Genomic DNA, 23,171 nt, shown 5'->3' on the forward strand with positions numbered 1-23,171 from the left:
TTATTTCAAAGACGCTAATGATCCTCTGTGGCCAAATCATGCTTTCTGGTGTAGTAGCCTATTTTGAATGATTTTATTTGTTTCTGTATAGACAGGAGTAGGCTAATTAGGCTATATAATTTTGGCAATTTTAATTCAATTTACTTTAGGGGAAGCTTAGCCTATGGGGGACAGTGATCCCTTGAAAACAACTGAATGTTATTGTGATAGATTTGGTATGAAGCATGTTTTTTTAATCTGTGAACAGACTTGAAATACAAGACAAAAAAAAAAAAAAAAAACTATGCAACAGAGGAAAGATGTAGCAGCAGTAGAGTCATACAGCCTATTATAGCCACCAACTAACTGGCAGGAAATCCACAAACCACACCTAACCTATTGCACGTCACTGTCAACATACTTTGCCAAACTGTTCTGTACATAAAACTAGTATTCTGCTAAAGAGAGTGTGAGCTGTCATTCACCTGCTATCCATCATATCTATCATCAGTATTCATCTTATTCATAGTGATGTGAGGGTGCTTGCATACTATATCAGATGGAGGCAAGGTTTAGAAAACAAATTACTCAGAAGAACACAACATTTCATTTTTGGAGCAATCTCTCAATTCATTTGCATTTGTTGATAACACTTGTCCACAGAAACTTCATTACCCATGAATCACACAAATGTCGCTTGGGTCCTTACGTAGCACGTCACATGATAAGGAATTCAACATGGAGGACATTGGAGTAACTGTTGAAAAAATTCAGGTATGATTCATTTTGACGGTGTACATTTTCACGCCGTTTCACCGTTGTTTTTGATTATACAAAGCTTTAAAAAGTATAGACAACTTAAAACGTACTATCTTTAATCTAAAGTGTTCTTTGCATACATTTAAATCGTACGTCATCCAACTAAATGTGCCAATTCATTCACGGCACTGTAAATGCTCTGTCATGTAAGCTAACATGCTATCTCAACTGGCAAGCTAGGCAATTTTAGCTAGTTAGCTAAACGTTTGTATTTTGGTGTGGCTACGTAGCTATTTATGTTGTGGGGGTAGTATTGGTAAGCTTCAAGCTACAACGTAAACAAAATAACAAGTCAACGGCCGGCGGGTAAGGTTAGATAGCGAAGTTAGTTATTAACAAGTCAGAAAACAACTGAATGTAACGTTAGCGAGCTAGCTAAGTAGCTAGCGCGATAAATTAGATTGCATATGACTGAGCCTAATGTTGAATGTCTTATTAATTATTAGCCAAGACAGAAGAAGTCAGCTACCTACCGCAGTAACGTACTTATCCGTTACGGAATAGCACTGAAACAATCTCGTGGATTGAAATGTCTTCCAATTCGCGTCTCTCACATTTTTTGTCGGTCATCACTCACCCAGCATTAGGCAAGTAAATTAACAAGCTAGCTAGCAACACAACAAACAGTTAGCAAACGTTAGTAGTTAACATTAGCTACAGAGTTTTCACAGATTTGGGGGTATGCTCTCAACGTAGAATTTGTGTAAATGTTTGTATTGTCTTGTGTCTACACAGGACGAAGTGCCTGCCATGCTGAACTCACGACCCCATACGGGGCTTTCTTTCCTGGCCCCAGAACCAGAAGATCTTGAAGACCTTTACAGCAGATACAAGGTCTGTACTGGGAACAGCTTCTGTGTGTCTGTGCTTGACTGTTGAGAACTATTTCTGTCAGCACCACAAGAAAAGCAATTTAAATCATACTGGCCCATTCTGTGATTTCTTCAATCACAGTAAAGATGTTAATTAGTTGCGGTGCCTAGAGAAAGTATTCACACCCCTTGACTATTTCCACAGTTTGTTGTTACTCCCTGAATTTAAAATTGATTAAATCGAGATTTTTGGGGGTCTCTGGCCTACACCCAATACCTCATAATGTCAAAGTGGAATTATATTTTTCTATTTTTTTAAACAAATTAATTAAAAATGAAAAGCCGAAATGTATTGAGTCACGTATTCAACCCCTTTGTATGGCAAGCATAAATAAGCTCTGAAGTAAAAATGTGCATAACCAGTTACATAAGTTGCATGGACTCACTCTGTGCAATAAGTGTTTAACATGAATTCTGAATGACTACCTCATCTCTGTACGCCACACACAATTATCTGTAAGGTCCCTCAGTTGAGCAGTGAATTTCAAACACAGATTCAACCACAAAGACCAGGGAGGATTTACAATGCCTCGCACAGAAGGGCACATATTGGTAGATATATATTTTTTTAAACGGACATTGAATACCCCTTTGAGCATGGTGAAGTTATTAATTACACTTTTGATGGTGCATCAATACACAGAGCGACTACGAAGTTACAGGCTTCCTTCCTAACTCAGTTGTCGGGGAGGAAGGAAACAGCTCAGCGATTTCACCATGAGGCCAATGGTGACATTAAAACAGTTTCAGAGTTTAATGGCTGTGATAGGAGAACTGAGGATGAATCAACAATGGTCTTATTACTCCACAATACTAGCCTAATTGACAGAGCGAAAACGAGAGCCTGTACATAATAACAATATTCCAAAGCAGCATCCTGTTTACAACAAGGCACTGAAGTAATACTGCAAAAATGTGGCAAATCAATTAACTTTTTCCTGAATACAAAGTGTTGTGTTTGGGGCAAATACAACACAGTACCACTCTGTATTTTCAAGTATAGTAGTGGCTGCATCATTTTATGGGTATTTATGTAATCGTGAAGGACTGGGGATGTTTCAGGACAAAAAAAGAAACATAATGAAGCTAAGCACAGGCAAAATCCTAGAGGAAAACCTGGTTCAATCTATTTTCCACCAGACACTGGGAGATGAATTCACCTTTCAGCAGGACAATAACCTAAAACACAAGGCCAAATCTACACTGGAGTTGCTTACCGAGAAGAATGTTCCTGAGTGGCCGAGTTTTGACTTAAATATATGGCAAGACCTGAAACCTGTTGTCTAGCAATGATTTGACAGAGTTTAAAGAATAAAAAAAAATGGCCAAATCTGGAAGATGGGTAGGAGCAAGCCCATGTAATGCTTTGTAGGTTAGCAGTAAAACCTTGAAATAAGCCCTAGCCTTAACAGTAAGCCATTGTAGAGAGGCTAGCACTAGAGTAATATGATCACCATGATTCATCAATAAACATTCATTCTCCATGACACCATTCCCAATCTCCCTTTTACTATTGTAGAAGCTGCAGCAGGAGCTGGAGTTTCTAGAGGTGCAGGAGGAGTACATCAAAGATGAACAGAAGAACCTGAAGAAGGAGTTCCTCCACGCCCAGGAGGAGGTGAAGAGGATACAGAGTATCCCCCTGGTCATTGGCCAGTTCCTGGAAGCTGTGGACCAAAACACAGCCATCGTGGGCTCCACCACAGGTACAGTATTTTTATACTTTTGTCTGTCCTCACATAGATTGTGTAGGTAAGCCTCTGGTTGTTGGATCCAGAGACTGGAGACTTGACTCCGAGCCGATTTCGGTCCGATTATTGGCCCTTTTCTAGTATAGCGGCCCTTCTCTGCCTAGCAATACTGCTGCTATGCCAGCCGCCATTCACTGCCTGAGCAAGGAGCACTGCACAATGCCGATGAATGTCTAGCTGGGAAAATCAGCAGGAGCAGCGGGAAGCTAGCTTATTCTCCAACAGAAAGGTGCAGTATTGAGAAACTGATGAATTGACACAGTGACCAAAATTGCAGATGCGCTTCCCTTAGACGGTTAGTTGACAGTTTGTGCAGAAATTCTTTGGTTGTGTAAGCCCACAGTTTCATCAGCTATCCGGTTGGCTGGTCTCAGACATTCCCGCAGGTGAAGAAGCTGGATGTGGAGGTCCTAGGCTGGCGTGGTTACACGGGGTCTGTGGTTGTGACGCCGGTTGGACATACTGCCAAATTCTCCAAAAATGCCATTCAATGTGGCTTATGGTTGAGAAATTAACATTAAATTATCTGGAAACAGCTCTTGTGGACATTCCTGCAGTCAGCATGCCATTTGCCCGCTCCCTCAAAACTTGAGACATCTGTGACATTCTGTTGTGACAAAACTGCACATTTTAGTGGCTTTTTATTGTCCCCAGCACAAGGTGAACCTGTGTAATGATCATGCTGTTTAATCAGCTTCTTGTTATGCCACACCTGTCAGGTAGATGGATTTATCTTGGCAAAAGATAAATGCTCAACAGGGATATAAACAAATTTGTGCATACATTTGAGAACTTTTTGTGCATATGGAAAATTTCTGGGATCTTTTATTTCATCTCATGAAACATGGGACCAACACTTTACATGTTGCATTTTATATTTTTGTTCATTGTATTTATCGTAGTAGCAGTAAACAGCAGCAAGCGATATGAGCGATGGAGAGATGTGAAAGGGAGCGAAGTTGCAGCCTTGCTCTATCCAAATGTAGATGTAGGATCAAGTTATAACCCGCCCATTTCTTGACAGATGGCTGGAATAGCCAATTGAGTTGTTTCGAATTTTGTCCTTGCAGCTGAGTTGTTTAGAGAGAATATTTTCTCACGATCCCGGGAAATGACATAAAATACTAGTTTCGTAAACATCCGTGTTCACAAATCATAACATTATGTTGGACTCATTTGTGTTAAATAGATATTTTATATTCTCAAACTAACAGCAGTGCCTATATGATTTCATTCCATACAGGCGTGACATGCTGGAGTGATGCTTCTGTGCAAATGTTGTTGATCAGTTGGCTAATATACTGTTAGTCCAAAATGAAGGGCTAACAGATTGTAGTCTGTAGCGCCATAGACTCCATTGATCAGCCAAAACAAGCTCAATAACTCAATGCATGCACACACTTCTATTGAATATGGATTCACCTGTATTGTGAGTATGCCTATGACATCTTCATTTACCCAGTTTATCAAAATATTTACCATTCAAATAAAATGACCATTGTTATTTAGTTTGGTAATAACTAAGTCAAATGTATTGTTCGGTTTTAAAATTGAGTTATTGCATACATGGCTGTCTTTGGGAAATGTTATATTGTTCATCTGCCTAAAATATCGGACAACTTAGACCCCTAAAAAATCTATCGGTCATTCTCTAATAGCCACACACCCATAAGCACCCATATTTTGCACAGTAACACCAATGCCTCATTCTTACTGTGATGCTGAACATTTGGCTCTAATATTCACTAATGACATTTCCCTCTCTTTCCCTGTGCCACCCTCTTTCTCTGCTTCTCTCGCTGTCCACCCCCTTCTCTGTCCACCCCCTTCTCTGTCCACCCCCTTCTCTGTCCACCCCCTTCTCTGTCCACCCCCTTCTCTGTCCACCCCCTTCTCTGTCCACCCTCTTTTCTCCGTGACTCAGGCTCAAACTACTATGTGCGTATCCTAAGCACCATCGACAGAGAGCTGCTGAAACCCAATGCGTCGGTGGCCCTGCACAAGCACAGCAATGCCCTGGTGGACGTGCTCCCCCCAGAGGCTGACAGCAGCATCATGATGCTCACATCAGGTACACATACACACTATTTTACCCCCTGGTATACATATCCCTTTTGTAATATGGGTCAAAGACGTAAAAGGTTTTCATCAAAGTAGCAAAAAAATAAAACATCAATTACAATTCCCTAAAAGGCTTTTGTATGTTGATTGGCATGTCACCTATGCCCTTATAAGCTTTATTTTTCAATATAACTTTATAATTCATTTTTATTGTGATTCATATGACTGTACCCAAGTAAAATGTCTTTCAGAATAACACTAAGTGTTTATGAAAAATTGGCATTTTTTTTATTTTTTTTTTATATCACAACATTTCTGCTTAGACTGGCAGAAATATAACTACCCAGAAAAATGACATTTTATTTTGTGTACCACATTTGATTTGTCACGGGTACAACTGAAATTGTATTTTTGTTTTGTTTTTACAAAAACGTACTGCCTTACACTGGAAAAAATGCAAAAATCTATGAAAATATCTTTCACTTCATCCTTTGAGATTTGTTTTTCTTTCTGAGTCAACAAAACAAAGTTATTGTATTTTAATATAAAATACTGGTGTTAGACTGTATGACAATATTTTGTTACCCTGAACACATCGCTACGGCCCACAAATATTGATTAAATGTGATTCCTTCAGCAATTTTTTAAGTTATAAAACTGCGTAAAAAGACAGGATAAGATGTTTAAAATGTGCAGGCTAGCTGAACTTAGATCGCTTCCATACTAGAGAGAGAGAAATGACCCATACGCCACACACATAAAGAACATGGGTTTTACTATGCAACATAGTTTAATTGACACATGAGGTACAGTTTAATTCATGTAGGATTAAATCAGTATTGAATATTTCAAACAAAGCATTAATTTGAAAACATTGCAAAAAATTGTTTTGCTTAAAATTTAACCTCAATTTTTCCCCTCTTTTTTTGAGCATCAGATTGTGTCGTATGGATTGGTGGATGATTAGGATTGACATCCTTCTCTGATAGCTGAAAAACAAAAATGTAATAGTTATGACACTGACACAGAATAAGATTCGCATCCATTAAATGTTATTAGTAGTCTAATAGTAGGCTATACAATGATAACACTTGATCAAAGTTTAAAAGTTAAATCAACTCCCCCTCCCTTTCTCAAACATGTTTTGTTACTATTTCATTGATAATGTTAATAATAATCACTTTACTATAATTTCAGCCTGCGGCAACACTTTACATTGCGTTAGTTTGCATTATTACATGATAGTTAATGTTTTAATTATGCATTGTTACACTATAACTGGTAAATTTCTCTTCAATGCAGGTACATAAATGCAATTTCAAGATACCTACACACATGGCTACATAAAATGGGCCATCAAACTACTTCAATTCATACTTGTACAGTCCCGATTTTTCATAAAGTGACCCAAATGTGAAGCAGCTTATAACTAATAGTTCATAATACATTTTTTATCCATAATTTGTGTGTGTGTAATATTATATTAACCTGTTATGGATAGGGGGCAGTATTTTCACGGCCGGATAAAAAACGTACCCGATTTAATCTATTTATTACTCCTGCCCAGAAACTAGAATATGCATATAATTATTAGCTTTGGATAGAAAACACTCCAAAGTTTCTAAAACTGTTTGAATGGTGTCTGTGAGTATAACAGAACTAATTTGGCAGGCCAAAACCTGAGAAGATTCTGTACAGGAAGTACCCTGTCTGACCATTTCTTGGCCTTCTTGATCATCTCTAACCAAAACAGGGGATCTCTGCTGTAACGTGACACTTCCTATGGCTCTCAGAAGGCGGCAAAAAGCTGAAGGGTGGCTTTGCAGGCCCTGGCTGAAAAACACTAGCGCATTTAGATAGTGGTCGATCAGAGAACAGAGACTGGAGGCGCGTGCCAGAGGCGACCCCATGTTTTTATTCTTTCGTCTTTGAACGAAAACAACAACTCCCGGTCGGAATATTATCGTTTTTTTACGAGAAAAATAGCATAAAAATTGATTTTAAACAGCGGTTGACATGCTTCGAAGTACGGTAATGGAATATTTAGAATTTGTTTTGTCACGAACCCTTGGATAGTGTCTTGAACGCACGAACAAAACGCTGCTATTTGGATATAACTATGGATTATTTTGAACCAAACCAACATTTGTTATTGAAGTAGAAGTCCTGGGAGTGCATTCTGACGAAGAACAGCAAAGGTAATCCAATTTTTCTTATAGTAAATCTGAGTTTGGTGAGGGTCAAACTTGGTGGGTGTCAAAATAGCTAGCCTGTGATGGCGAGCTATCTACTCAGAATATTGCGAAATGTGCTTTCACCGAAAAGCTATTTTAAAATCGGACACCGCGATTGCATAAAGGAGTTCTGTATCAATAATTGTTATGTTTTTTGTGAACGTTTATCGTGAGTAATTTAGTAAATTCGCCGGAAGTGTTCAGTGGGAATGCTAGTTCTGAACGTCACATGCTAATGTAAAAAGCTGGTTTTTGATATAAATATGAACTTGATTGAACAAAACATGCATGTATTGTATAACATAATGTCCTAGGATTGTCGTCTGATGATCATCAAAGGTTAGTGCTGCATTTAGCTGTGGTTTTGTTTTTTGTGACATTATATGCTAGCTTGAAAAATGGGTGTGTGATTATTTCTGGCTGGGTACTCTGCTGACAAAATCTAATGTTTTGCTTTCGCTGTAAAGCCTTTTTGAAATCGGACAGTGTGGTTAGATAAAGGAGAGTCTTGTCTTTAAAATGGTGTAAAATAGTCATATGTTTGAAAAATTGAAGTTTTTGGATTTTTGAGGAATTTGTAATTCGCGCCACGCCTATCATTGGATATTGGAGCAGGTGTTCCGCTAGCGGAACGTCTAGATGTAAGAGGTTAACTAATTTAATCCATCAGTTATACCTTATTAACCTCTCTTGGGTATGTGGGACGTGACCGTCCCACCTGCGGGACACACTATTCAACAGCCAGTGAAATAGCAGGGCGGCAAATTCAAAACAACCAAAATCTCATAATTCAAATTTCTCACACATACAAGTATTATACACCATTTTATAGATAAGACTCTTGTTAATCCAACCACATTGTCCGATTTCAAAAAGGCTTTACGGCGAAAGCAACACATTAGATTATGTTAGGACACCACCTAAACAAGAAAAGCCACACAGCCATTTTCCAAGCAAGAAGAGGCGTCACAAAAAACTGAAATACAGCTAAAATTAAGCACTAACCTTTGATGATCTTCATCAGATGGCACTCATAGGACTTCATGTTACACAATACATGTATGTTTTGCTCGATAAAGTACATATTTATATCCAAAAACCCAATTTTTACATTGGCCCGTAATGTTCAGAAATGTTTTTCCTTAAAAAACTTCCGGTGAATGAGCACATCAATTTATAGAAATACTCATCATAAACGTTGACAAAATATTAAACTGTTATTCAAAGAATTATAGATAAACATCTCCTTAATGCAACCGCTGTGACATTTCAAAAAAGCTTCACGGGGAAAGCACACTTTGCAATAATCTGAGTACGGCGCTCAGAAAACAACAGCAGGCAATACAGATACCTGCCATTTTGGAGTCATCTAAAATCATAAATAGCATTATAAATATTCACTTACCTTTGATCTTCATCAGAATGGAATCCTAGGTCCACAATAAATGTTTTGTTCGATAAAGTCCATAATTTATGTCCAAATACCTCCTTGTTGTTTGCGCGTTCAGTAAGCTACTCCAAATGTAGGAAGCGCGCTGAAATTTCACAACGAAAAGTCAAAAAAAGTTATTTATGTTCATAGAAACATGTCAAACGATGTATAGCATCAATCTTTAGGGCCTTTTTAACATAAAACTTCAATAATATTCCAACCGGACGATTCCAATGTCTTGAAAAATGTAATGGAACACAGCTACCTCTCACGTGAACGTGCGCCATTGAACGTGCGCCTTTCCTGAGTCAGCAACTTCCAACTTCCTCTGTTGCTCTCTGTTCACCATAGAAGCCTCAAACAACTTTCTAAAGACTGTTGACATCTAGTGGAAGCCTTAGGAAGTGCAAAATGAACCCAAAGTCACTGTTAGATAGGCAATCACTTGAAAAAACTACAGCCTCAGATTTCCCACTTCCTGGTTGGATTTTTCTCAGGGTTTTGCCTGCCATATGAGTTCTGTTATACTCACAGACATCATTCAAACAGTTTTATAAACTTCAGAGTGTTTTCTATCCAAATCTACTAATAATATGCATATCCTACCATCTGAGTCTGAGTAGCAGGCAGTTTAATTTGGGCACGCCTTTCATCCGGACGCATTTCTAAGGTATTTGAAAATCGCGCCACGGGATTACACTGGCTGTTGTGTAGGTGGGACGATTTCGTCCCACCTAGCCCAGAGAGGTTAACTACAGTGTAATAGTGCAACTTAATGTTAAGTGTTATCCACCCAGCTTTATATCGTATTCTGTTGCTGACGATAGCATGAAAACAATACCTTGCTTTTCTTCTTGCTAGTCTTTCTGGATCTGCGTTAATCTTTTGTCTGTGCTGTGCAGCACTCTCCTTATTAGATAACGGCATCTACAGTATAAAGATAATGTGCCTTGAAATACCTTAAAATGCCATACAACTGTTTAAAATTATATTCAGTATTCATACAAGTAAATATGAATTGCATAATTAAATGTTGTAAACTAGTGAAAACATGGGATAACAAAGCTACTGTCATTCAGCATAACGAGTGATATAACATGATACTTCTGTTGTGCTGAAGGACCAAAAGCTTGATACTGAAGGACAGATTTCATACATAAACATATTTAACAGGCAGTTCTTTGGCAACCTATATAAAGTAATGATCTTGACCTCCAAAAGATTATCCTTACTTTTCATATTTAATATAGCATTTTATAATATAACATTAAAAGTAAGTTTTCTGTGTTGTACTGAAGGGCATGTGTTTTTGTTACAAAGGTTACTAGAGGGTGAAAAGGTGAAATCATAAAATAATTCAGATTTACTCACCTCATCACATTGATAGAGGGTCTTCTTTGTGATGTCACACGATTACCATCATGTTATACGCTTTAAAATGGCTTTTTGCCTTTGTTCTAATAAATGACATTGATGAAGTGCAAAAGTCCGGACAAAAGTTATTCTCGTTTTAAAATATTTTTTGAGATACAGTATTGTCGCCCATTATTCTATATATTGTTGCAAACACTAACACAATTATGCCATGGGTGTTCATTTCTATTTTTAGGATGAATTTCTACATTTTAAAAACACTTATCATTCAAATTTTAACCCGGACAGTTACACTGAAGGACATTTTAGAGCTCAATAACTACCTTAATTACATCTAGACGTTCCGCTAGCGGAACACCTGCTCCAATATCCAATGATGGGCGTGGCGCGAAATACAAACTCCTCTAAAATCCGAAAACTTCCATTTTTCAAACATATGATTATTTTACAGCATTTTAAAGACAAGACTCTCGTTAATCTAACCACACTGTCCGATTTCAAAAAGGTTTACAGCGAAAGCAAAACATTAGATTATGTCAGCAGAGTACCCAGCCAGAAATTATCAGACACCCATTTTTCAAGCTAGCATATAATGTCACAAAAAACAAAACCACAGCTAAATGCAGCACTAACCTTTGATGATCTTCATCAGATGACAACCCTAGGACATTATGTTATACAATGCATGCATGTTTTGTTCAATCAAGTTCATATTTATATCAAAAACCAGCTTTTTTACATTAGCATGTGACGTTCAGAACTAGCATTCCCCCCGCAAACATCCGGTGAATTTACTAAATTACTCACGATAAACGTTCACAAAAAACATCAATTATTTTAAGAATTATAGATGCAGAACTCCTCCATGCACTCGATATGTCCGATTTTAAAATGGCTTTTTGGTGAAAGCACATTTTGCAATATTCTAAGTACATAGCCCTGCCATCACGGCTAGCCATTTAGACACCGACCAAGTTTAGCCCTGACCAAACTCCGATTTACTATTACAAAAGTTTGATTACCTTTGTTGTCTTTGTCAGAATGCACTCCCAGGACTTCTACTTCAATAACAAATGTTGGTTTGGTCCAAAATAATCCATCGTTATATCCAAATAGTGGTGTTTTGTTCGTGCGTTCAAGACACTATCCGAAGTGTAAATAAGGGTCACGAGCATGGCGCAATTCGTGACAAAAGATTTCTAAATATTCCATTACCGTACTTCGAAGCCATTTTTCTCGTAAAAAGCGATAATATTCCGACCGGGAATCTGCGTTTAGGTAAACAGACGAAAGAAAACAAAGCATTCTGTCGACGCGGGCACGAGCCTGAGTCTCACAGTACTGTAACCAGCCACTACCCAAACGTGCTACTTTTTTTCAACCAGAGCCTGCAAAGCCACGATTCAGCTTTTTGCCGCCTTCTGAGAGCCCATGGGAGCCGTAGGAAGTGTCACGTAACAGCAGAGATCCTCTGTAATGGATAGAGATAATCAAGAAGGGCAAGAAATTGTCAGACAGGCCACTTCCTGCATGGAATCTTCTCAGGTTTTGGCCTGCCAAATGAGTTCTGTTATACTCACAGACACCATTCAAACAGTTTTAGAAACTTTAGGGTGTTTTCTATCCAAATCAAACAATTATATGCATATTCTAGTTTCTGGGCAGGAGTAATAATCAGATTAAATCGGGTACGTTTTTTTATCCGGCTGTGAAAATACTGCCCCCTAGCCATAACAGGTTAATGTAAAAGTTTGCAACACAAATATTTCTGGATCAAAAGAAGGGTAAGAGTGATTTAATATTATATTGATCCATATACACTGCTCAAAAAAATAAAGGGAACACTTAACACAATGTAACTCCAAGTCAATCACACTTCTGTGAAATCAAACTGTCCACTTAGGAAGCAACACTGATTGACAATAAATTTCACATGCTGTTGTGCAAATGGAATAGACAACAGGTGGAAATTATAGGCAATTAGCAAGACACCCCCAATAAAGGAGTGGTTCTGCAGGTGGGCACTTCTCAGTTCCTATGCTTCCTGGCTGATGTTTTGGTCACTTTTGAATGCTGGCGGTGCTTTCACTCTAGTGGTAGCATGAGACGGAGTCTACAACCCACACAAGTGGCTCAGGTAGTGCAGCTCATCCAGGATGGCACATCAATGCGAGCTGTGGCAAGAAGGTCTGCTGTGTCTGTCAGCGTAGTGTCCAGAGCATGGAGGCGCTACCAGGAGACAGGCCAGTACATCAGGAGACGTGGAGGAGGCCGTAGGAGGGCAACAACCCAGCAGCAGGACCGCTACCTCCGCCTTTGTGCAAGGAGGAGCAGGAGAAGCACTGCCAGAGCCCTGCAAAATGACCTCCAGCAGGCCACAAATGTGCATGTGTCTGCTCAAACGGTCAGAAACAGACTCCATGAGGGTGGTATGAGGGCCCGACGTCCACAGGTGGGGGTTGTGCTTACAGCCCAACACCATGCAGGACGTTTGGCATTTGCCAGAGAACCCCAAGATTGTCAAATTCGCCACTGGCGCCCTGTGCTCTTCACAGATGAAGCAGGTTCACACTGAGCACATGTGACAGAGTCTGGAGACGCCGTGGAGAACGTTCTGCTGCCTGCAACATCCTCCAGCATGAACGGTTTGGCGGTGGGTCAGTCATGGTGTGGGGTGGCATTTCTTTGGGGGGCCGCACAGCCCTCCATGTGCTCGCCAGAGGTAGCCTGACTGCCATTAGGTACCGAGATGAGATCCTCAGACCCCTTGTGAGACCATATGCTGGTGCGGTTGGCCCTGGGTTCCTCCTAATGCAAGACAATGCTAGACCTCGTGTGTCAGCAGTTCCTGCAAGAGGAAGGCATTGATGCTATGGACTGGCCCGCCCGTTCCCCAGACCTGAATCCAATTGAGCACATCTGGGACATCATGTCTCGCTCCATCCACCAACGCCACGTTGCACCACAGACTGTCCAGGAGTTGGCGGATGCTTTAGTCCAGGTCTGGGAGGAGATCCCTCAGGAGACCATCCGCCACCTCATCAGGAGCATGCCCAGGCATTGTAGGGAGGTCATACAGGCACGTGGAGGCCACACACACACTACTGAGCCTTATTTTGACTTGTTTTAAGGACATTACATCAAAGTTGGATCAGCCTGTAGTGTGGTTTTCCACTTTAATTTTGAGTGTGACTCCAAATCCAGACGTCCATGGGTTATTAAATTGGATTTCCATTGATTATTTTTGAGTGATTTTGTTGTCAGCACATTCAACTATGTAAAGAAAAAAGTATTTAATAAGATTATTTCTTTCATTCAGATCTAGGATGTGTTTAAGTGTTCCCTTTATTTTTTTGAGCAGTATATTTTTATGTTAAATGAATGGCTTTTGGACACCAAATCTACACGTCTTTGACCCATACATATTGCACAGTTGTGAGTGGAACAAACATGCATTCATGCGTGCTTACATGCATATTCCACTCATTGATACCTTATCACTTGTAGTGCAGCTCCTCTACTCTGTTATGTTATATGCATTATTTTCCTGTATCTCTCCTTGCAGACCAAAAGCCAGATGTGATGTATGCTGACATCGGAGGGATGGATATCCAGAAGCAGGAAGTGAGGGAAGCAGTGGAGCTTCCACTCACACACTTTGAACTCTACAAACAGATTGGCATTGACCCGCCCAGGGGGGTTCTGATGTATGGGCCTCCTGGCTGTGGGAAGACCATGCTGGCCAAGGCTGTGGCTCACCACACTACAGGTAGGCCGTTCACCATTATCTATAGGATGCACTGGTGCTAACATGATTAGGCTATGTTGTCATTTTTTTTGTAGCAAATAATTGTCATGTTACCATATCAGTATTTGGTTATTGACCAATAAATTTCATTTGATATCTTGGTCTCTTTCTCTGTCGCTTTCTCTCTCTCAGCGGCCTTCATCCGTGTGGTAGGCTCAGAGTTTGTGCAGAAGTACCTAGGTGAGGGCCCCCGCATGGTGCGTGATGTCTTCCGGCTGGCCAAGGAAAACGCCCCCGCCATCATCTTCATTGATGAGATCGATGCCATTGCTACCAAGCGTTTTGACGCACAGACTGGAGGTATGAGCCATTGTGTACCTTTTTAGAATCAGCTGCACTTCAGAATAGGCTATGGAATGGACTGGTCATTGGCTAATCACTAGCATTGAACATAGCAACCAAATCCAATAAGACAAGCAAAATAGAGCAGATTTACAGATTGGGATTTACTGATATCAAATGTCTCTACCTGTGTTCTTCAGGGTTCTCAAGGTGCTTAAAGTACTTGAATTTGGCACTCTGAAATTCAAGTACTGGAATACCTTGACTCTGACGTTTTTGTCAAGTTGGTACTTGAATGAAAATGAGAGGAGAGGGCCTTCTGAGTAGCGCACAACCGCCCGTGATCGGGAGTCCCATAGGGCTGCGCACAATTGTTCCAGCATTGTCTGTGTTAGGGGAGGGTTTCGCGGGGGGCTTTACTTGTCTCATCGCGCTCTAGTGACTCCTTGTGGCGGGCTGGGCTCCTGCAGGCTGACCGCGGTCGTCAGTTGAACGGTGGATCCTCTGACACATTGGTGCAGCTGGGTTAAGCGCGCAGGTGTTAAGAAGCGCAGTTTGGCGGGTTATGTTTCGGAGGACGCATGACTCGACCTTCGTCTCCCGAGCCCGTTGGGGATCAACATTGGGGAGAAAAAGGTTAAAAAAAAACCATATATTGATAGGAGAGGAGAACAAATAATGATCAAATGTGTTTAGGAAAATATTTTTATGTATTGGTCTTGACAATTTAATTTCCAGGCAGACTACAGAGTTTTATTTCCTCACGTGTTTCATGCTGTGGTTGCCAGGGGAGCTTGCTCATTCCATCCACACTGCCAATTATCCAGGCAGGTACTGAACTACAGCCGTCACGTCGATGGCTAAAATTCCAGGAAAATTGATTCAAATCCTGCCTTTTGTGCATATGGAACATTTCTGGGCTCTTTTATTTCAGCTCATGGAACATGGGACCAACACTTTATATTGCGTTTTTTATATTTTTGTTCACCTTTTTATACCACTATATCACTGGACCCAACCAACCGACACCATGTAAGGCGCAAAAAATGTGTCAGACTTTGACATTGCGAGCAAGGGGAAGTCGACTCTGAAGAGCCACATGAAGGGGGAAAGTCACAACGCTGCATCTTGCGCTGGTGCCAGTTCTACGTTGTGTGACTTTTTCTCTGCTACAACCTCTGGCAAAAAAAGCTCTAATCACCTCATTCACAGGGGGCACGCGATATTCCGCTTTATCAAGTGGCATTCGTGCTCCTGCCGTTTTAGTGGCCGTTTACGAGCCGTTTTTCTGACACAGCCCACCCGCCCTTCTCCTGACCAGCGACACTAAAGCTGCTAGTCAGAAGCAGGACGCTTTTTCATAGCTATTAACTAGTAGAATCCCAAAGGCTCAATTAAAAACATTCATTAAGGGCCTGCCGGGTGGCGCAGTGGTCTAAGTCACTGCATCGCAGTGCTAGCTGTGCCACCAGAGACTCTGGGTTCAAGCCGTGACCGGGAGGTCCATGGGGAGACGCACAATTGGCCCAGCGTCGTCCGAGTTAGGGAGGGATATCCTTGTCTCATCGCGCAATGCATGCTGACCAGGTCGCCAGGTGTACGGTGTTTCCTCCGACACATTGGTGCGGCTGGCTTCCGGGTTGGATGTGCGTTGTGTCAAGAAGCAGTGCGGCTAGGTTGGGTTGTGTTTCGGAGGACGCATGGCTCTCGACCTTCGCCTCTCCCGAGTCCGTACGGTGTTTCAGCGATGAGACAAGACTGTAATTACTACCAATTGGAAAACACGAAATTGGGGAGAAAAGAGGTAAACATTTTAAATAATTTTTCATTAAGCTGGAAGTTGGTAGTAATGCGAATAGGAAATGTGTGTTCACCAGTAGACATCTCCCAAAACTCTGCTCATCACTACTCATATTACAAAATCATCAGTACTGACTTATGTATGTCATAAATAAGTAGTGAAACAATGTTTTTGAGTAGAGCTTGTAAGGTAGTGATGGAAACGCCTCAACAATATCCAATGGTAGCGCCAGGCGCGAAATACGAAAAACCTCAAATGCTATAATTTCAATTTCTCAAACGTATGACTATTTTACACCATTTGAAAGATAAGACTCTCCTTTATCTAACCACATTGTCCGATTTCAAAAAGGCTTTACAGCGAAAGCAAAACATTAGATTGTCAGGAGAATACCCAGCCAGAAATAATCCCACACCCATTTTTCAAGCTAGCATATATGTCACAAAAACCAAAACCACAGCTAAATGCAGCACTAACCTTTGATGATCTTCATCAGATGACACTCCTAGGACATTGTGTTATACAATGCATGCATGTTTTGTTCAATCAAGTTCATATTTATATCAAAAACCAGCTTTTTACATTAGCATGTTTTGTTCAGAACTAGCATACCCACCTGAAAACTTCCGGTGAATTTACTAAATTACTCACGATAAACGTTGACAAAAAAACAATTATTTTAAGAATTATAGATACAGAACTCCTTTATGCAATCGCAGTGTCCGATTTTTAAAATAGCTTTTCGGTGAAAGCACATTTTGCAATATTCTGAGTACATAGCCTGGCCATCACGGCTAGCTATTTTGACACCCACCAAGTTTGGCACTCACCAAACTCAGATTTACTATAAGAAAAATTGGATTACCTTTGCTGTTCTTCGTCAGAATGCACTTCCAGGACTTCTACTTCAACAACCAATGTTGTTTTGGTTCGAAATAATCCATAGTTATATCCAAATAGCTCCGTTTTGTTGGTGCGTTCAAGTCACTATCCGAAGGGTGACGCGCATCGTGACAAAATGTCAAAATATTCCATTACCGTACTTCGAAGCATGTCAAACGCTGTTTAAAATCAATTTTTATGTGATCTTTCTCGTAAAATAGCGATAATATTCCAACCGGGAGACGTTGTATCCGTTCAAACACTGAAAGAAAAACATGGAGTCGTCACATGCACACGCGCTCCAGTGACATTGTTCTCGAAACTTTAGACTGTGTTACTAATTATATGCATATTCTAGTTTCTGGGCAGGAGTAATAACCAGATTAAATCGGGTACGTTTTTTTATCCGGCCGTGAAAATACTGCCCCCTATCCCAAACAGGTTAACAATAAATATTAGTGCTTGGAAAAAGTACTTGAAAGTCCTTGAATTTGACTTGCTACTGTCTATGCGAACCCAGGATCTCACATTTTTAGCTGTTTACATTGCAATATTTCAATCAAATAATGTTCAAATCAGCCTCAACTAAGCAAGTGGAACATGTTTGTGTAAAGGCCCCCTAGTTGCAATGAGTGTTGGCTAGGCTATGGTTTATCCTTGGCCCAGATGGAGACAACAGACCCATGGTCCGTCCGCTTATCTAGAGCATTGGGGAAATAAATAACATTCACATTTTTGTGTGGCGAAGTGATTTGTTTTGACTGCCACCACCATAGTTGGATAAGTTTAAGGACAGGGTAGTTGCAGTTAACATCAGGTTAGAGTTGGGAATCGGAAGTTGCCTACAAAACAGAACTACCTGTAAAGATGTCAGTAAATGTCATTGTTTAAAGCATCCAGGTGAACAGATTCACACATCCACAATAGAGACAAACTTGGTTGTGGCCTTTATTATTTTGAATGGGATTGATTATTAGGACTGAAAATAAGACCAAGCATTTATTGGTGTGGTTGAACCCTGACATTGGTAATCCGTCATTGTATTCTCTCCTTCCCAAACAGCTGACAGGGAGGTGCAGAGGATTCTGCTGGAGCTTCTCAACCAAATGGACGGCTTTGACCAGACAGTCAACGTCAAGGTGAGCCTCTGTGACATACTGTCTCCAGGGTTTATTGTATGTTGTAGTCCCATTAATGCAGCTAACCTGTAACCTTGTGTGTCACATTGAGAATATATATTTTTTTTAAATGTCTGACCCACCTGTTTGTTCCCTTGTCAGGTGATCATGGCCACCAACAGGGCTGACACCCTGGACCCCGCCCTCCTGCGTCCGGGCCGTCTGGACAGAAAGATTGAGTTCCCCCTACCTGACCGCCGACAGAAACGCCTGGTCTTCTCCACCATCACCAGCAAGATGAACCTCTCTGAGGAGGTGGACCTGGAGGACTGTATCCTTATTAGGCCCTACTTACAGCAGTCTCTCATAACGTGTGTGTGTGTGTTAATGGGTGCAGGTGTGTATTGTACTAGCAGCATCATGCAATCTTTTCCTCCTCAGAACAAAGCACAGGAGCACAAATCCAATTCTGTGTCCAGTTCGAGTGTGCTTGTAAGTTTTCATTAAATATTTACCTCCTTGAATACCGCTCTGATCTGGAACAATAGTCTCATTAAAGGTCAAATGAACCATGACTTTAGTACTCTAACTGAATCCCGCCTTTGTAAAGTCTAATGCACTTTCCCATACCTTTCTTTGGTTGCAAGTAACCGAACGAACACTACATTGTTTAGTGTCGTATGAGTTTGTGTTTGCAGTTGTCCTTAACCAGTGTGTAGATGTGGCCAGACCAGACAAGATCTCCGGAGCAGACATCAACTCTATCTGCCAGGAGGTGAGTGGGACCCCGTGCTGTTGGGAGGAATTCTTCCATGGGGGGTCAAACTACTCCAAAAGACTCAATGTCAAAGAGTAGCAAGTTATTGCGCTTGCTAACTCTTGTAACAGAGGATATTTAGTTCTCTTTGAACATCACCTGTTGTCGGTGTGAGAACTGGAAACGCTGTTTTAAATGTTTTAATTCTTTCATTCCTCTCACTCAGGCTGGCATGCTGGCAGTCCGTGAAAATAGGTACATCGTCCTAGCCAAGGACTTTGAGAAGGCCTACAAGACTGTTATCAAGAAGGATGAGCAGGAGCATGAGTTCTACAAATAGAAAGTAACCTCTTCCGCCCTCTCTAAAAAAAGAAAAAGGCATTCACACAATTTTGTGGTTTGTGTGTTTGTCTACTACTGTGTCCATTTGTGGTTTCACAGACTGACTAACATTGACCTTGGACTGAATTTTGCTTAATTTACTAAAGGCCCAATGTCAACTTGGCTGGGATTCCAAACTTGAACACACACACACACATACATAGTGAATGGACTGTCTTTGTGCTCTGCAGGTTCTTAAGTATGTTTTACTTGACTGTAGCTAGTATAATGGCCTAGAGTTTGTACCTGTAATGTACTCACTGATTAAACAGTACTCTAAAAAATATTAAAGAAGTTTTCCATAAAAATGTAAGAAGTATGCACAGTTGGTCTTTAATGTTCATGTGGACTGAAATATACTGGTTTAAAGTCTAGTGATGTAACAAGACACAAACAATAACATGCCCAGGGTCATCTGCAGTGGTAGCCATACATTTGATAGATAAACTGACTGTTGGTCATAGAGCCTCTATTCTTGGCGCTCTGTTCCTAGTCAGTCTAGACAGGCAGGCACCACTGATGCGGGGTCCTCCGTTAGAGGGGACATGGCGGCTTCTCCCTCTTTCCCTCTCTCTCTCTCTCTCTCTCTCTGTGTCTGCCCATGAGTCAAAGCAGTTCAGCCTCAGGTTGAAGTTCAGCCTTACACCACAAGGGGAGAAAGACTTTCTGTTAGTCAGTCAAGCTCTCTGGAGATAGACATTAACTATTAACCTCTTGGGTATGTGGGACGTGACCAGTGAAATAGCAGGGTGCCAAATTCAAAACAACCAAAATCTCATAATTCAAATTTCTCAAACATACAACTATTATATCCCATTTTAAAGATACACTTCTCCTTAATCTAACCACATTGTCCGATTTCAAAAAGGCTTTACGGCGAAAGCATAGCATTAGATTGTTAGTACATCACCTTGACAAGAAAAACCACACAGCCATTTTCCAAGCAAGGAGAGGCGTCACAAAAACCAGAAATACAGCTAAAATTAAGCACTAACCTTTGATCTTCATCAGATGGCACTCATAGGACTTCATGTTACACAATACATGTATGTTTTGCTTGTTAAAGTTCATATTTATATCCAAAAAACCCATTTTACATTGGCGTGTAATGTTCAGAAATGTTTTGCCTCCCAAAACTTCCGGTGAATGAGCACATCAATTTATAGAAATACTCATAATCGTTGATAAAATATTAAACAGTAATTCAAAGAATTATAGATACCTCTCCTTATTAATGCAACCGCTGTGTCAGATTTCAAAAAAACTTTGCAGCGAAAGCACACTTTGAAATAATCTGAGTACAGCGTTCAGACACGAAACCAAACCTGCCATTTTGTGGCGTCAATAAAACTCAGAAATAATATTAGAAATATTTACTTACCTTTGATCTTCATCAGAATGCACTCCCAGGAATCCCAGCTCCACAATAAATGTTTGTTTTGTTCGATAAAGTCCATTTATGTCCAAATACCTTTTTTGTTCGCGCGTTCAGTCCACTACTCCAAATGCAGGAAGCGCGCAAAAATTTTACATTTACATTTAAGTCATTTAGCAGACGCTCTTATCCAGAGCGACTTACAAATTGGTGCATTCACCTTATGATATCCAGTGGAACAACCACTTTACAATAGTGCATCTAAATCTTTTAAGGGGGGGTTAGAAGGATTACTTTATCCTATCCTAGGTATTCCTTAAAGAGGTGGGGTTTCAGGTGTCTCCGGAAGGTGGTGATTGACTCCGCTGTCCTGGCGTCGTGAGGGAGCTTGTTCCACCATTGGGGTGCCAGAGCAGCGAACAGTTTTGACTGGGCTGAGCGGGAACTGTGCTTCCTCAGAGGTAGGGGGGCCAGCAGGCCAGAGGTGGATGAACGCAGTGCCCTTGTTTGGGTGTAGGGCCTGATCAGAGCCTGAAGGTATGGAGGTGCCGTTCCCTTCACAGCTCCGTAGGCAATCACCATGGTCTTGTAGCGGATGCGAGCTTCAACTGGAAGCCAGTGGAGAGAGAGCGGAGGAGCGGGGTGACGTGAGAGAACTTGGGAAGGTTGAACACCAGACGGTATATAAATATCAGCAGCTCAAGCAGGGTCATTGTCTAAGATGGCAAGTTCTTCAGTTCCTGTGCAAGCTCTCTGCCATCCAAGTTTGAGTGTTCTTTATAGTGCAGTGTCATACTAAGGGCCTCACATTGTTCTGTCAGCTCATTTGAGAGACTTTGGAAGGTTGACAGCACTCAACTTCTCTCCCACATTTTCCAATGTGGAAAATCTTTCCTGAAGGGCTGAGGTTGCAGCATCAACAACGACATTGAAAAATGTCACATCCAGCTTCTTCAGATCATCACTCAAAGGCTCATCAAATGATTTGTATGAAAAGTGCCACTTTGTGGATCTCAGACTTTTTTGTTGTAGAACGGCCTCTACGTTCATAGCCTCGCAAATATCCTTGGCTGATGTTTGTGCAGTCATAAAGCCTGTTGCCCTGTAGTTGCTGAGACCTCTGTCTTTATGAGAAGACTGACTGCACCATGCATACTGGGAGACTACATCAGCTTGCTCACATGCTGGATCTGGCTCAAGATGTCATACCACACCACTGTACAGATGCTGAAGTGGTATGATCCCACCTCTGGCAAGGACTGGGCCTCAATCTTTATCACAGGGTCTTTGGTTTGATCCCTCAACTCAATCAGTGACTCTCTCACCTCTGCTGCCTGATACCTCAGTGGCTCGACACTCTTAACTTTACACTCCCACAGCCTCCCGAGTGGCTCTGTGGTCTAAGGCAGTGCTAGCTATGCCACTAGAGAACCTGGTTCGAGTCCAGGCTCTGTTGCAGCCGGCCGCGACCAGGAGACCCATGGGGCGGTGCACAATTGGTCCAGCATCGTCCGGGTTAGGGGAGGGTTTGGCCGGCAGGGATGTTCCTGTCCCATCGCGCACTAGCGACTCCTGTGGCGGACCGGTCGCAATGCACGCTGACACGGACGCCAGGTGTACGGTGTTTCCTCCGACACGTTGGTGCTTCCGGGTTAAGCAGGCGTTGTCAAGAAGCAGTGCGGCTTGGCTGGTTTGTGTTTCGGAGGACGCACAGCTCTCGACCTTCGCCTGTCCTGAGTCCGTACGAGAGTTGCAGCGATGGGACAGGAGTGTAACTACCAATTGGATACCATGAAATTGGGGAGAAAAAGGGGTAAAAAAAAAATGTATATACTTTACTCTCCCACCTTGTCTCAGTCCATGACTTCAAAGTGATGTCCACATGTTTTTTCAGGATGGCCCATTGCTGTGTTGAGGCTGAGAACAAGGTGTACAGTTTGTGTAAGATGCCAAAGTAACCTGTGGCATCAGCCACAACCAGGTTCAATGTGTGAGCCCCACATGGCACAAATAGAGCTCTTGGATTCATTTCCAGGAGTCTGGCTTGGACACCTTTGTTTTTGCCTCTCATGTTGGCCCCATTATCATGACTGTCCTCTGAATTTTTATCTCTAATCTTTTGAGAATCAGGGATGCCAAATGTTGACCCGTGGACTTGTCTGCCTCTCAAAACCCCATAAATGTTCCTTTATGTGGGGCTCCTTCAGTGACACAATTATAATCACAACTGACAACTGTTCAGTGT

The 23,171-nt window shown here is 41.3% G+C and overlaps 1 protein-coding gene across 2 annotated transcripts; it reads left to right on the plus strand.

Moving 5' to 3' along the window:
* Window positions 1–707: 707 nt before the first annotated feature.
* prs6b (26S protease regulatory subunit 6B) lies at window positions 708–19,867 on the plus strand. 2 transcript variants are annotated; one of them, NM_001146666.1, is given in 10 exon segments: window positions 708–753; window positions 1,534–1,632; window positions 3,190–3,376; window positions 5,346–5,492; window positions 14,088–14,291; window positions 14,463–14,630; window positions 18,358–18,434; window positions 18,576–18,744; window positions 19,133–19,188; window positions 19,397–19,854. In NM_001146666.1, coding segments are annotated over 10 exon segments (1,257 nt in total). In that variant the 5' UTR covers window positions 708–717; the 3' UTR covers window positions 19,511–19,854.
* The last annotated feature ends 3,304 nt before the right edge of the window (window positions 19,868–23,171 follow it).

This window comes from Salmo salar, chromosome 02 (assembly GCF_965601325.2).
Source record: "Salmo salar chromosome 02, fSalSal1, whole genome shotgun sequence".
Classification (NCBI taxonomy): Eukaryota; Metazoa; Chordata; class Actinopteri; order Salmoniformes; family Salmonidae; genus Salmo; species Salmo salar.